Source organism: Chamaea fasciata, unplaced genomic scaffold, assembly GCF_029207755.1.
Source record: "Chamaea fasciata isolate MVZ Bird 193981 ecotype frontalis unplaced genomic scaffold, bChaFas1.0.hap1 SCAF_13, whole genome shotgun sequence".
Lineage (NCBI taxonomy): Eukaryota > Metazoa > Chordata > Aves > Passeriformes > Sylviidae > Chamaea > Chamaea fasciata.
The window spans coordinates 9995834-10010172 of record NW_027094098.1 but is presented as its reverse complement, the minus strand read 5'-3'; the positions used below and the strand labels follow the sequence as shown (position 1 = coordinate 10010172).

The window sequence follows — 14339 nt, the reverse complement described above, 5'->3', positions numbered from 1 at the left end:
CAGCATCCACAGGAGTGAGATAAGCCTGAGCAGCAAACACAAGCAGGACAAGGAGGTGTGAGCGCTGCACACACACACAGACATGGAGGCTATTTCTATGGCTCAGCACGTCCGTGAAGGAAGGAAGGACATGGAGTGAAGGGCAGGGAGGAGGAACAGGGGGAAGTTGAATGGCACCAAGAGCAGAGCAGGGGAGGTCCATTAAGAAGGGAAATTATAAACACAGTGTTGATGAAAACAGCATCTGTGCAGGCACAGCACAGCCGCCTGCGAGCCCCCCGACTGTTCCTCAGATCTCCTCTTGGCAGGAGGATGCATCCTTAGTGAATACTCAGCTCCAGCACAGCCTGCATCTGGAGCAGCAGCTGTCAGGGCTGAGGGGCTGAACTGCAGTGCTTTGGGCTTATATCCATCTCTGCTCTAGGGAGAAGGGGAAATCCTGAAGAGCAGTGGAAGCAGACGGTCAGTGTCCCTCCAGCCCCTACACAGACCTACAGGCATCTTCCTCACTGGTGCCCAGGAAAGGTGTAGGGTGGGAGTCACCTCTCGCCTCCCTCCATCCCTGCCCATCTCAATCCATTTCTGCCCTTCCTTTCACACCAACCCAATTCTTTTCCACCCTTGCTGGGTTTTGCCAAGGTCCTTACTCACAGGGTGGTCCAGAGCATCCACCATCACACTGAAGGATGCAGAATCATGCCCTGTGTTTTAAGATAATTCTCTTGAAAGACACTCAGCTGCCTCCCCTTACTAAAGCATAAGACCAGGCTGGACCAGCCCTCCTCATTCACAACATACATCATGTAAACCAGGTTATCCTGAGCTGTCTCTGGGGCCATCCTACAGGATTTTCCACCTGCCCCAACCCAGGAACACACAGGGATCTGTTACCACCACACAGCTCAGCCATGAAAACTCAGATACACTCACCCAACTGCTTGTAGCCATCTGTCTATGCCTTTGAAAAGAAAGCATCTGTAAGCATCTGGAAATGAGCAGCAGTGGGCCAACAGAGAAGCATGCCATGTGCAGACAGAAAGAAAGGCTGCAGAGAGGAGCCCAGTGGCTCAAGGGCTGGCATCGTCCCATGGGTGCCAACAGGTGCCTCGGCCACCAAAACAGCCCAGCCCTGCCTTACCGGCACAACCCCGCTGCTCCCAGCACTTGGGACATGCATTAAAATCCCATTTACTTAATGGAGGCTTACAGGAAAAGCCTGACCTGTGGGATAGAGACACAGCAGAGTCACAAGCCTCCAGCCTGGAGGAGTTAGAGCCATTTGGCATGTCTGCCTTTGCTCTAGCTTTAGAGAAATTCACCCTGCAGCTGATGGGACATGGGTGTCACAGCTGTCACTACACTGAGGCACAACCACAAGGCTGGTAGCATCATGACCACCACCTGGACTGGAGACACGTTTCCAGGATGCTCGGATTCCCTCTTGGAATCAGACTTGCTGATATGATTTTCCCCCTTTCCCTGTGCCACCACCTGGATTTTGCTTCCACCTTGCAGTGGCAGGACATGCTGGTGACGTGCTGAGCATGCTGGTAGTTGAAAACCCAGCAGCTCTGCAACAACTGCCCATAGAATTGAAGGAATCATCAAAGGCTCTCATCTTCTTCCCCATCCCACTCCACTTGCCAGCTCCATTCCCACAGCCACACACTCCAAAAAGCCAAACCACAACAGGATTTATGAAACAGAGTTTCCAGAGGAAAAATCCAGCAAGAAACATGGAAACAGTGGGAAGAAATAAATACATCTTACTATTTCCTAGAATTGCTCGCTAGCTTTCTGTGAGGATTCCCTACTTCCCTACCTCACCAGCAAGCTCTGCCAGAGGCAGGCAGGGAGCCTGGTGTTACATCTTTATCTTAAAAGGGGACTCATTTCCCCACAAATGCTTTGAAGAAGACGTTTAACTCTGACAAAGACGACCTCAACATCTGCCCATGCACGCGCTGGGCTCGGGCTGATTCATTACACGATCAAAGGTGCCAAGAGGCCTTTTAAATGCCTGCACTTGATCAGTGTCCCATAGGAAACCCCCAAGGGAATCCACCCAGTCCCTGCCATGGGGCTTTTCATCTCATTCTCCACTGCAGGAACTAGAGCCTGTCCCCAGGAGCTGCAGACAAGCCTGCGGGCAACCCTGCTCCTCTGCTGTGGGCTGGCAGCGACCCTCAGCCAGCCACATCCCCCTCTGCAAGGGCCCCATTTCTCTGCATCAAACTCTTTCCACTCCTCTGTTCAATGCATATCCCACAGCTCAGCCAGAAGCAACCCTGCCTAATGCCCAAGCCTTTAGGAGCAGGATGCCCAAAAGACAAGTCTGAGCCCCTTGGGAGCCCTGAGTACCTAAATCTGGGACCTCCAGAAGCTTCCCAGGTGACTCCTGGAAAGGAATCAAGCCCCAGAGAGAATGCAAATTCCAGACCAGGGCTCCCAGGGACCCTGCACAAAGTACCCCAGGAGCTATCAACACTGGTCTGTGATGGGGACAGTTCCATTACACAGGCATAAAGCCCTGCATTCACAGATGGGACAGCTTTGGAGCTCTATGTGGAAGGCACCTGCTCTGCTCAGAAAATCACAGCCAAACATACAACCCCCTCTTCTGTAGAAGTGATCAGATGCATCTTCCCTTCTGCAACCCCTCCTTCGACCAGGCAGGTTCCAGCAGCCCTTGAAAATGCATGGGAAGAAGACCTGCCAAGGTGGTGGGAAATAAGAGAGCCAGGATGCTCATGCAGCAGCAGGACCAGCCCCACAGCCCGCAATTTGCTGACGCCTTTCCAGATGTCTGCTGAAAATAAGAAGAGTCAGACTCTCCCTGGTGCACATGGTGGAGCTGCATTGGCTTCCCTTGGAGCTACCCCAGCTGACATCAGCAAAGAGCTGCCTCACTAGCCTGTCATCTCTCCACAACCATCTGAAAAATCTCACTCAAACACTTTGTCCTCAGCTGAGAAATGATTTGAGATGCAGAACTCTGCCTTCCAACCTAAGCAAAGCCATCCAAGTACAAAAAGAAAACAATACACAGCGATCAGAGATTTCCACAGGAAAAACATTAGCCTTGTGGAAAAGTATATTGTTCCTAATACAGAATTTATCAGGCTGATGTATAGATTTTCCTCCACAAAATATGAAACCTGGATCTGAAAGGCTATTAACTCCAGAGAGATCCATTAAAGACGCCTGTCTGCAAATGGTATTTAAAAGTATTGCATCATCCCAGGAGGTATTGTCATGCTCTTTGGCTACAATTCAACTGCAGGTCACATAGTTAAAACTACCTCCAAACCCTAAAACTCTTGACATAAAAAAAATAATAATGTTCACCAGCTTAGAACATGGACTTTTCTATCAGCTTCAACTGGAGCCCATAAATATTAATGCATCCATAATTAGCCTTTTTAAATAATGCATCCAAAATTAAACATCAACGCAGTAATAAATCAGTCAGGTTCTTTGTTGTAGGTTTGTTTCAGGAGAGGTAGGGGTTTTTTCCCCTCCTGTGTCAGGCACATAAAATAAAATGCCAATTCCCTCACCATCGCTTCCCACCGGACCACATTTGATTGGACCAAATCTGATGCCATTTGTACTTAAAAGTCATCTTTCTTTCATTTAGAATAATAAAAGTCATATCTGCTTTTTGATTTGCAAAATACTGACATGCAGCCAGCCCAAGCCAAAGCTGAGCTAACGCTATTGAAACCACAGGACGTGAAGGGAGACAAAGCTCATCTCAGAGTCAAGGTGAGGGAGAAAGTCAAGTTTGCAAAGTCTCTCCTCCCTCACTGGCACAGTGCTCCCAGGAGGAGCCCTGTTCCCTGTGCAAAGAGCAGGAGGGAAGGAATCCCTGTGATGCAGCAACTTTGCAGGGGCTGTCCCCTGACACATCCCTCCTGGAGCTCACTGCGGGTGGGTTCCCAGCCAAGGCACCTGTATCCCACCTGCTCTTCCCTGATCAAAGTGGAAACTCTGAACAGGCTTTGGAGGAGTAAACGCCAGCAGAGCCCCCAACCCAGGCTCAACACTTAGCAAAAAGACATCCAAAAGAAATCACTTGGCATTTGCTTGTCTATAATTACTGATCAGCCAGAGCGCCGCCATCCATGGGAGGTTTTCTGGCAGAGTAATGAAATCTCTTGCATTCTCAGGTTCCAAATTCTTTGCCCAAACATACCCCAGAATCAGCTCTGATGATGCTACAGCACAGTCATCCCCCACTGCTCAAGAACACTGTCTGCAGCTCCTCATCAGGACTTGTGGTTTAATGTAAATATCCCCCCACAGCCCTCCCCTGGGACTAGCTCTCGAGAGGCTTTGGAGGGATATCTCAGAGGGACAGGACAAAAGGTTCTAAAAGAGGCTCTTACCCCAGGATTATTCCAAGGCGTTTATTCTCGAAGGGTTCCAGGGGGCAAGAGAGAGAACAAGGAAGTACAGGGGTCTTATCTAGTCCCTCACTTAGGGAGGATAGGTGGCACTCAGCCAATTAGGCCAAGAAAGGAAGGAAAGGTCAAACCATATGGTTACAGGCATTAGGGGTCTAGGGGGGAAAAAACCATTCCCCAGAGAAATACAGCAGTTTGAGACTTTAGGCACCTTGCTTAGACAGCACATCAATAATCCACACCATCTCTATTTTATCAAATGCATATCTCAAGCTGTCTAAAAACCCTTACAGGAGTAGATTTCTCAGCAGCCTGACAAGAAAGCAAATTCACAATTACTTCCAGTTAGGAAATTCTTGGGTACACGCCTCAGGACATGTGGCATGTTCCATCCCATGTTGCTGTAACTTTCCAGCTCCCTCTCCAGCAAGCCTGGGAAGCAGGTACCACGGCAGGAAAGTACAGGCTTCTCCTTCTGCATCGCCAAGCCACTCCTATTAACTGTTTCCAGGAATAACAAGACACTTGGCGTTTTCGGTCACATGGATTTATTTCTACATTCTGCAGTGCAGTAAACTCCCTTTTTCTTCCAAAGTTTTGCCAAACCCAAAGCCCTGTTTTTACGTGAGGTTCTGTCCTGACGCTACATGTTCCCACATACCCAAACCAACTGTGGGTGCTCTGGCCACCACCCCAGTTTACATGGGCAAAAGGAGGAGGTTTCTCACTGTAAACACCACTGTACTCAACTGCTCTCTGCCCTTTCCTCTTGCAACATCAGCACCCACAAAACTGAGAACTCTCTCTCCCAGTCTCACACCATCCCACCAATCTGTTCATGGAGCCCTCCCACACAGTCCAGGCCACTTACGACTGATGGACGCTGCAGTTGTAGAAAACAAAATCCACAGAGGCAAATTTCTTCCCCGTCTCCTTGGATTTCAGGTAGAGCTTCACCACTCGCTTATCACCTGCAAGAGACCCAGGCAAAAAAAGACATCAGAAAGGACACAGTGCATGGCCCAGCATTCAGTCCAAGGCTTATGATGGGCTGGAGGAAGCTGGGCATCACCATTTAGTCCAGTTAATTAATAAAATCCTCCATGTGTGGCAATAAAAAGAGAGTGTTCATCCACCCCCATTCAGACACCTAAGAGGCCAGAAGAGCCCAAGTACAGCTTTGAGCCCCTACAGCTAAACAGTCTGCTGGCATGGAGACTGAGGCCTTGGGTTATACTGGGCATACCGAAGGAGGGTTTAATAGTTTTGGGGTCAGGAGAATGTCCTAGACCACATGGCCACATCTGCCCAGGAATGGTACACAGATGAAAACAGGGCCAAGGTGCCCAGAAGAAAGTAAAATCACAAAGTGGTTTGGACTGGAAGGGACCCTAAGGATTATCTAGTTCCAAGCCCACTGCCATTGGCTGTGTCCAAGCAGCTGTGTCCACGGCTTGGAGGAGACTAAAGAACCAGCCTCCCATAAGCAGCAATTCCTTCTCCTCCTATATCCCAAGAACCCAAGTGGGGTTCAGATCCAAAAACTGGGATCACTGTCACGGAAGGACTGTCCTTGTCCACATCCGCCTGTGGCGTAACACATGCAACAACATTAGTCTCAGGCTTTTTCCCCACTCTGGGGCACAAGCTCACCACGGCCCCTGGTGATGGGGATGACATCCTTGGCAGAGGGAGAGCTGCAGTAGATCTTCCCATCCTCAATGCGGCTCTCTGACTCAGTGAAGTCTTCAAAGGAGCAGTTGACTCCTGCCGAGAGGTCTGGGACATTCCAAGCCTGCAAGACCAGCTAGGGAGGAGAGGCAAGAGCATCAACACAGAGAACTAGGAAAATAGGCTCCTCTGTGTCTCTATGTGTAAATTTAGCCAACAGAAAAGAGCAGGGGGTGCAATTCCTCCTCTGCCACCCACACATGGTGGGGAGACCGGCTCTGGGCTTTTGCAAGGGAGCCCCATCCATGTACCTCCCTGCCCAAGCAAGGAGCACAGGTTTAAATGGGTTAAGAGCTGGAATGACTCAGCCTCTGTCCTCTGCCCTTGACACACCACAAGCCTTCATGCCTCAGCTGTCTACAGAGAACAAGAACAGCATCAGGGCTGAAGTGTGTTGCACAGAAAGGCAGGAAGGCACCCACTCCAAGAGAGGCGAGGAGGGGAAGAATCCACTTCTTCCTCCACAAAGTCATCCCCAGGGTCAGCAGTTCTCACTTTACAAAACGCTTGCCTTATTTCTAATTTGAATTTTTCACAGCTTCCAGCCATTAGTTCTTGTTATGCTTTTCCTTGATAGATTAAAAAGCCCTTTAGTCCCTGATATTTGCTCCTTGTAAAGGCACTTATACTCTGTAATCAAGTCACCTCTTAATCTTCTTTTTGATAAGCTAAGCAGATTGAGCTCTGGAAGTCTCTCACTGCAAGGCATTTTCTCCAGCCTTCAACTCATTTACATGATGTTTACGGAAGTTTTTCAGTCCCTCCCTTTGAAAGCTGCACTCTAGCCCAAGCAGAGCATCCCCGTGTCATCCACCCCAGACCTCTGTGCAGCATCCTGCCATCAGTATGGAGATGATTACCCCAGGAGTGAAAACACTGCCCAGCTCCTGGCTTCATCCCAGGAGCATCAAGAGCCCAGAGTGAGGGTTCAGCCTCAGCACCATTTTCCAGGACACCAGGTGAACCTCCATCCATGTTTAATTTTAGACCTGGCAATACCAAACCCCAATTTCTCTGCTCAACAGCCCCACTCAAACCCAACTGCTCTGAAGGAACTTCACCCGTACCACCCTCCAGTCCCAGCACTCCAGCAGGTCCCATCTGCAGCCATATCATATTTATCTCCATGTTATCAAAGAAAATTTACCCCTGCAGAAGTGCTTTACAAACTGCTTCCATCCAGTGACAATTCCCCTCTGATGAGAACTTTTTGAGATCTGTCACAGAGCCAGATCTTAATCCACTTAACACATGCTTTATCAATATTGTATAATGCTAATTTTTAATCAGAACGTTGTGTTGTACCAAGTCAAAAGCCTTGTAGATGCCTAAAGACATCACATCCCCATAGTCTCTCTTCCAATTCAAGTCATAAATTCACCAAAGAGCAAAATGGGGTTTGTCAGATACAAACCCACATTGACTGGCATCAATTATATTCCCATCCTTAAATCATTATCAGGTGTATTCTGCACCTGTTCTTTTTCTTTTCTTCTTCTAATTCTGAAGTGAAACTAAGCAGTCTCTGGCTATTTGGTCCTTTATGCATCTCAGAAAAGAAATGAGCACCTTTTCTGTTTCTGGGGTTTTTCTCAACATTCAGTTATTTATTACATACATCCCCAGGCCACAGAACTCTTGGCCAACTTCTGTAGGATTCCTGAGTGCCAGATATGGCACTCAGATATGGCAGAAACCTGGCAGTTTATTCCTAGTATATGCTGTTTCTTATTCTCTTCATGGTGCTAATGGCATGAAAAATACTTCAGGGAAGTGCCCCGTCCTTTCTGCCTGCACAGAGAGAGAGCAGTGAGTTGAGGATCAAAGTCTCATCCCAAAATATCTACTGCAGGCTGGAGTCAGAGACAGGCTATTGAACTAGAGCGAGATCGCTGGCCTACGAACAGCACTTCTGATGGTCATGCTGTCATTATGGAGAAATATCTATTGCTCAGTTATGTAATTTCTGAATAATCATCATCTGGTTTATTATCTCCATCAATACGAAGCCAATGGCCCGCCCTCATCAATGCCTTGCAGTTTGCTCTATTTTGCCTCAGACCTCTCTTCCCCTTTTTCCCTATTCATCATACAGTCATCAGTTATTTTTAATTGCCTTTGCCTCCCAAGGGTGGGGAGGTGGCTGGGGAGGAGTCTGAGGGAGCAGAGGTGTCTTACCGGGACCTCGGACATGGTGACGGAAATGTTCTTGGGCTGCACGGTGAGCTGCACACACTGCTGCAGGTCGGAGGCGAAGCGCTGGGGCTCGTCCGCCCGCTCGCACCGGTCCTTGCGGGAGCAGCTGCGGGGGGATGAAGGCACCGTGGTGAGGAGGAGAATCCCCTGGGGTCCTGCACGGCTTTGGGCTGGCACCGTGGCAAACAGACCCTTTGGCATGGAAATGATGCCCAGGTAGGGACCTTGGATGACCGAGGCTTGTACCAGAGCTCTGCTCTCCCCTGAGACTTCAGGAGTATTTTATATTCAGTTTTTCTTACTGGCCCAAGAATGCTAAACCCAGGAGCCCATGGGCAGGATGAGCAGGCCCTGGCAGCAGCTTCACCATGCATAGATGCTCCAAAGCACAGTCTGGGCACCACAGGAGGGGATGACTGACCCCTTGGACCATTCCATCCCTCAGCATTTTGGGGCCAAAGTCCAGGAGGGAAGCCCACAAGGAGACCAGCAGTGGGGATGGACACATTTTGTCAGCTTTAGGTCACTGGCACAGCTCCAGGGACAATCCTGCTGTACTCACATGTTGTGGAGGACACACCAGCCGCAGTGGGGGTCCCGGGAGCCCAGGCACAGCTCACAGCTCTCATACTGCTCACAGCTCTCCACCGGCACACGTGTCACCTGTGGGGAACAGACTCAGAATGAAGGGGGTCAGGCTGCCGTGCCCACACCTTGAAAAGGCAGAGACAGACCCAGCACAGACTCACCCTGGCCTGTTAGAGAGGGAGCAGGCTGAGCCCCTCGCCATTGCCCACTCCTCTCCAGGCCCAGGCAGTGCACTAGCAGACAACTTCCACCACAGAGAGACTTTTACTCCAAACAAGCTCCTTTCATTGTTGCACCTTTGCAGAATTTGAGAGTGGGCTGGGCCAACTCAGCTCCACATCGGCTCCCAGTGCCAGCCAGGCACCCCATGGCTGCTGCAGCCCTGCTCTGAAAGGGTTACCAGTCCTTTATTAATTGCTCCTCCAGATTTGATTAAAATCCCCTCATTCTCCAAGCCCTTCGAGCTCTCTTACAACTGTTCATTTAATTACTTTCCACCAGCACTCTGATAACACCAAGCGTACTAGGAAAGAGAGTGGGCTTTATTAAGGAGAGGGGAGGAGAAGAGGGGGTACAGGGAGGGGGAGCAGGAAGGGGGTTCCTGCTTCCCTGCCATAAGGAATCTGCAGCACCAAGCAGCTGCCCACGCCTGCCGTGCTTGTGCCTCAGTTTCCCCACTGCTCCCATGGGGCAGCACTCACTCATTCATTAAAATTTGCAAACTTCTCTACTGAAGGCTAAAGCTGGGGTGTTCTCCCTCCAAACAGCACAGCAGAGCAGAGGCTCAGTATGATGCCCACAGGGCTGGGATCTCTGGCCAACCAGTCCCCCCTAGGGTGGTGAAAACACCTGTAATGTTCCCATTTGTCCCTGACATTGTTTTAGGCAGGTGGTGGCAGACAGTACCTCTCAGGCAGACCCTGCACAGACAAGTGTCAGGTCCCACCGAGTGTGTTGGTCCCTGGAGGAGATCCCCAGTCCAGGTCAATGCAACTGCCCCCCTGGCAGCCACTTCTCCAACATCTGCCCCACAGAGGGGAAGCTTAGCTGAACAAGCTCTGGCACAGAAACAGCCAGGGATGGACACAAAGCCCAGGACAGCTGCATGGCTCTGCCCCACCTGGAAAAGTGCATGTTTCCTGCAGCAGAGCAGAAACCAGAAACAGCCACTGGGAGGAGGGGGAAAAGAGCTCTGCCAGCCCCTCAGGACTGTCTAGACAAACCTATGTTCCTGCTCCAGCATCCTTTCCACTCCCAAGCCCTTGGGCTGGTGGCCAGGAGACTGTGAGGCTCCCAGCTTTGCTTGCAGTCCTGCTCACATGCACACACCTCTGGCTGGGCAGAGGAGCAGAGGTGCTGGGAGACACAGGCACAGCACACCCCAGCACGGCCACCCTGTGTCACCTACCAGGCATGGCGTGCTGACACCAGATGGAGAAAGTGTCACCACCGTGACAGGAACCTGCTTCACTCCCTCCAATTCAGCCCATGAATGGATGAACTCACACCAGCAGCCCTCCCACAGGTCACGGATCAAGCAAATGTTCACTAAGACAACCAAAACTTCCTATCATGTGCCCGGACCACGCTGGCAGGTTGACAACGCCAGACACAGATTGGGTCCGTACCTCCATTTAGCTCAGCACAAGCAGAGGCAGGGACCAAGAGGTGCACATCAGGAGCGTGGGGGTGCCCCAGCCCTGTATCTCCTCTGCCCTGTCATGTAAAAACAACTGCTCCAGAGGACAAAAAGTTGTTTAGAGCAAGGAGCTCCTGCTGACCCGCAAAACCCTTGCTCAGGAGGGGACGGCCAAAACAGGGAGGAGGTTTATGGCCAACCACTCACAGCAAGGAAGGGTCAGGAAATGCTTGGTCCCCAGGGACCATGGGAATTTCAAGCAGCTGCTGCTAACAATTAAAGCCTCAAGACAGTGTTTCTGCAGGGAGGAGCTGCTCCAGAGTCCCTAGGCAGCTCCAGTCCCAGGAAGCAAAGGGCAGAACCCCCTAGAGAGCTGCCCAAAAGGCTTCCCAACACACAGGACTGTAGAATAGGGCTGCAGTGTGGGCTGCCAAGAAAGCAGAGGACTGCTGACCTCTCCCCGTACCTGTTTCTCAGTCATGGCATAGATGTGCTGACGGTCAGGACTCAGCACCAGGTCTCGCAGGATGGAGCTGCCTTCATGGGCTACAACATTCTCGTACTGCAGAGCTTGGTGCTTCCTCTCAGCTGGTAAGTCCACGAGGATCTGTGGGGAGAGCAAGAGGGGATGAGCATGATTCCTCACACACCTCAGCCCCCACCCAGGATGTGGGATACAGAACATGCCCCATTAGGGACACCACTCCTCCATCCTACAGCAATGTGGTGACTCCACAGACCCTGCAGCACAGCAAAGTATCAGATGCTCTGCAAACATCCTAACCCTTTCCAGAAGACCAAACTGCAATGCCTCCTTCGCTTTACTACATTTGTCTGGTGCATCTCATCACATTCATGCTGATGGCATTCATCTCTCTCCAGGGAGGGAGGACACTTCCCTGGTTCTCACACTGCACCCCACTGTGTGCTGCTACTCAGCCCCAAAGCCCCTCCAAGTTGTAGCATGGAGCAGATGAGAGCCTAGCTTGCAGCAAAGCATCAAACCCCATCACCCCCAGCAGTGCCGAGAGCAGCTCACACACCACACGGTCCCGAGCCCTGCCAGGCAGGACACTGCGGCGCACACAGGCTCAGCTCCCATCAGCCCATCCATCACAGGAAACACTTGGACTCGTGACTGGGGAAGTCAAGAGGGTCTCAAGGAAGTTGGAGGTCAACAGAGGTTCAGAAAGTGCCTTTGTTCCCTGAGCAGGAACACGGCGAAGGCTTTAATCTCCTTATGGCTCACAATTAGGTTAAAGCTCTTCCTAAGCATCGGTTCCTGGCTGTTCCTGCGATCAGCACATCAGGAGGCACCGTGAGGCAGAAGGCACACACCACACAGGGCTAAACTCAGCTCTGCCACTTGGCACACCCTGATTGGCACCTTCACGAGCCAGAAGTGCTTTGTGCTCATGCTATTACTTGTGATACTACCAGATTCAGGCTGACCCTGGCATGGGACAGCCTCAAGGGGGACAGTAATGGAAGTGCTCAGAGGATGGGATGGGATGGGATGGGATGGGATGGGATGGGATGGGATGGGATGGGATGGGATGGGATGGGATGGGATGGGATGGGAGCCACACTAACCATACATTCTGCAAAATTTCCAGTGGTAGACACTGAAGCATCATGCTCAGCAAGATGGAGCAAACTCTGCCTGTGATCATCTCTACACTGGCGCTGACACACACAGAGGCCTGGTCCAGCATCCCCATCTGCAGGACTCAGGATGCCCCCACAGGAGAGGGGCAAATTGGCTGCTTGGAAGAACCCCCCAGATACATCCCCCAGTCCTGCCCCAATCACACCCACTCCCACAGCCCAGCACATCCATGACCACCCCTTGTGCCCCCACAGCAGCCACCTCAGCACCCCGGCCACCTCGCCCCCTCCTGCAGTAAATTGCTGCCAGCATTTGCACAGCTCCCAATCAGGAGGATACGAGTCGGGAAAGCAGGATCCCGGTGTGCAGCTGATTAGCATGGAAATGTATGCGGCTCACAAACAAACCGGGGCCCGTTTAATTAGAGCGGCGCCTTTGATTCACTGCCAGCCTCCTGCATGCACCAGCCCCGGATTATTTTTAGGCAGTTTTACAAAACAAATGTATTTAATTAAGAAAGAGACCCCTGAGCAACCAGAGAGAGATGAGTCCTGCATAGCAGTGAGCAACGGGGCTGCCCTCTCTCCAGGGATGTGACAACTGGGCTTGCAGGGCCAGGCTGACTCTTGGGGCACAGCCAAAAACCCCCGGTACCTCCTTCCACAGGACTGAAGAGCCTTCACCATAACCCAAAATGGTCCTGGTATTCACCCACCTTCTCAGCATCCTTTACTACACCCCTACACAGACTCTGCTCCCCATCAGCCCTGCACTTTGGTACCACTGTATGCTGGGGAACCCAGAGGTGATAAAGCCTCTGCCTGCCTTTCTTGCAGGGGTATCTTTCTGCCCAGGTCCAGGACCAAGTTCGTTCCTACTCCAAACAGATCAGAGGAGGTCAAGCCCCAGACACCTATAGTACCCATGTGGCACCCCTGCCCAGCCATGTCCCTTGCTCAGTGGTACCCAGCATGACCCCCAGAGCACAACCCTGCCTCCCCACATCTCTTCGCAAGTTGCTCCTCTCCCAGCTCTCAGTTTCTCCCCTACAAAGTCCTTCCCAAGCCAGCTCTCTGGAGGAGAGTAACAGGGAGCACCCCTGCCACGCCCCAGCAAGGCACCATCTCCCCACTTCACTATGGCAAAGTGACAAACGCACCTTTCCAATCCTTTTATGGGCCGCAGTTGCAGCACAGAATAATCGATACAGTTTTACCCTGGTTCTAAAATAGATCTATGGCTGGATGTCGCGCTGGCAGTAATTTTTAACTAGCGGGGTAATTTCCCCATTACATTATTGCACTGTGCAGTGCTGGGAAAGAGAAAGAGATGTATTAAAAAAACAACAGACATGAAGCACTTCCAGTTAATTTGAGGCTCCAGGAAGAACCTAAAAATACTCTCAAGTAGTCAAACGGGGCTGGAACCCAGCCTGACACACGTCAAGATGTTCTGGTGGGGCCATGCACACACAAGAACCCTCCTCTCTAGTACCTCCCCTCCCCCAACCCCACTAAGGATAATCTGTAGATGTGTTTGGGAATCAGAAAAATGAAATTTGGAAGACTTGGTAATCAAGACGTTTTCTGGTTGGCCCAAGTGCAGGGCACAGAGGGGGATTGTGAGTTAGCTCATGGCAGGAAAATGCCACTAACACTCCTAACACTCCTCTCCAGCATTTGGAGATCATAGAATCATAGAAAGGTTTGAGTGGAAGGAAGTTTATAGATCATCTAGTTCCAATACCTCTGTTCCAAGTCCCTGGTTCCATTATTCCCGGTTGCTCAAAGCCCCATCCAACCTGACTTGAACACTCCTAGGGATGGGGCATCCACAACTTCCTGAGCATGAGCAACCTGTGTCAGCAGATGGACCCCAGAATCCCCCCATGCCAAGCAGGACCCAATTGCCCAGAGCACCCACTGCTGTGCAGACAGAGGTGGAAACCCAGCATCAGGGCCTTTCCAGGATTAGCCCAACATGAACCTACCCATCCTGGCCAGCAGGAGAAGGATGGACTCTTCGGACTATAGCATGGTGGAAGAGCACAAGGAATGCACAAGGAGCCGCCCATCTCCTGCAGACACTGGAAGGGGCCACTTTCCTCCCCCTCCCTGGACCTGCAGGGTAGCTGGGAGCAGGGAAAGGGGGAGAGGATGCAGTTTAA

The 14339-nt window shown here is 51.2% G+C and overlaps 1 protein-coding gene across 3 annotated transcripts in view; it reads right to left on the bottom strand.

The window, feature by feature from the left end:
- Window positions 1–14339, bottom strand: part of PLXNA1 (plexin A1) — a 115531-nt gene that overhangs the window by 55277 nt on the left and 45915 nt on the right. For all 3 annotated transcript variants that reach the window (XM_066195574.1, XM_066195572.1, XM_066195573.1), the window contains exons 4-8: window positions 11030–11170; window positions 8899–8999; window positions 8319–8442; window positions 6063–6216; window positions 5281–5380 (exon numbers count right to left, since the gene is read on the bottom strand). In XM_066195574.1, the coding sequence (XP_066051671.1) occupies window positions 5281–5380; window positions 6063–6216; window positions 8319–8442; window positions 8899–8999; window positions 11030–11170 (620 nt within the window). The remainder of the gene's footprint in view (window positions 1–5280; window positions 5381–6062; window positions 6217–8318; window positions 8443–8898; window positions 9000–11029; window positions 11171–14339) is intronic.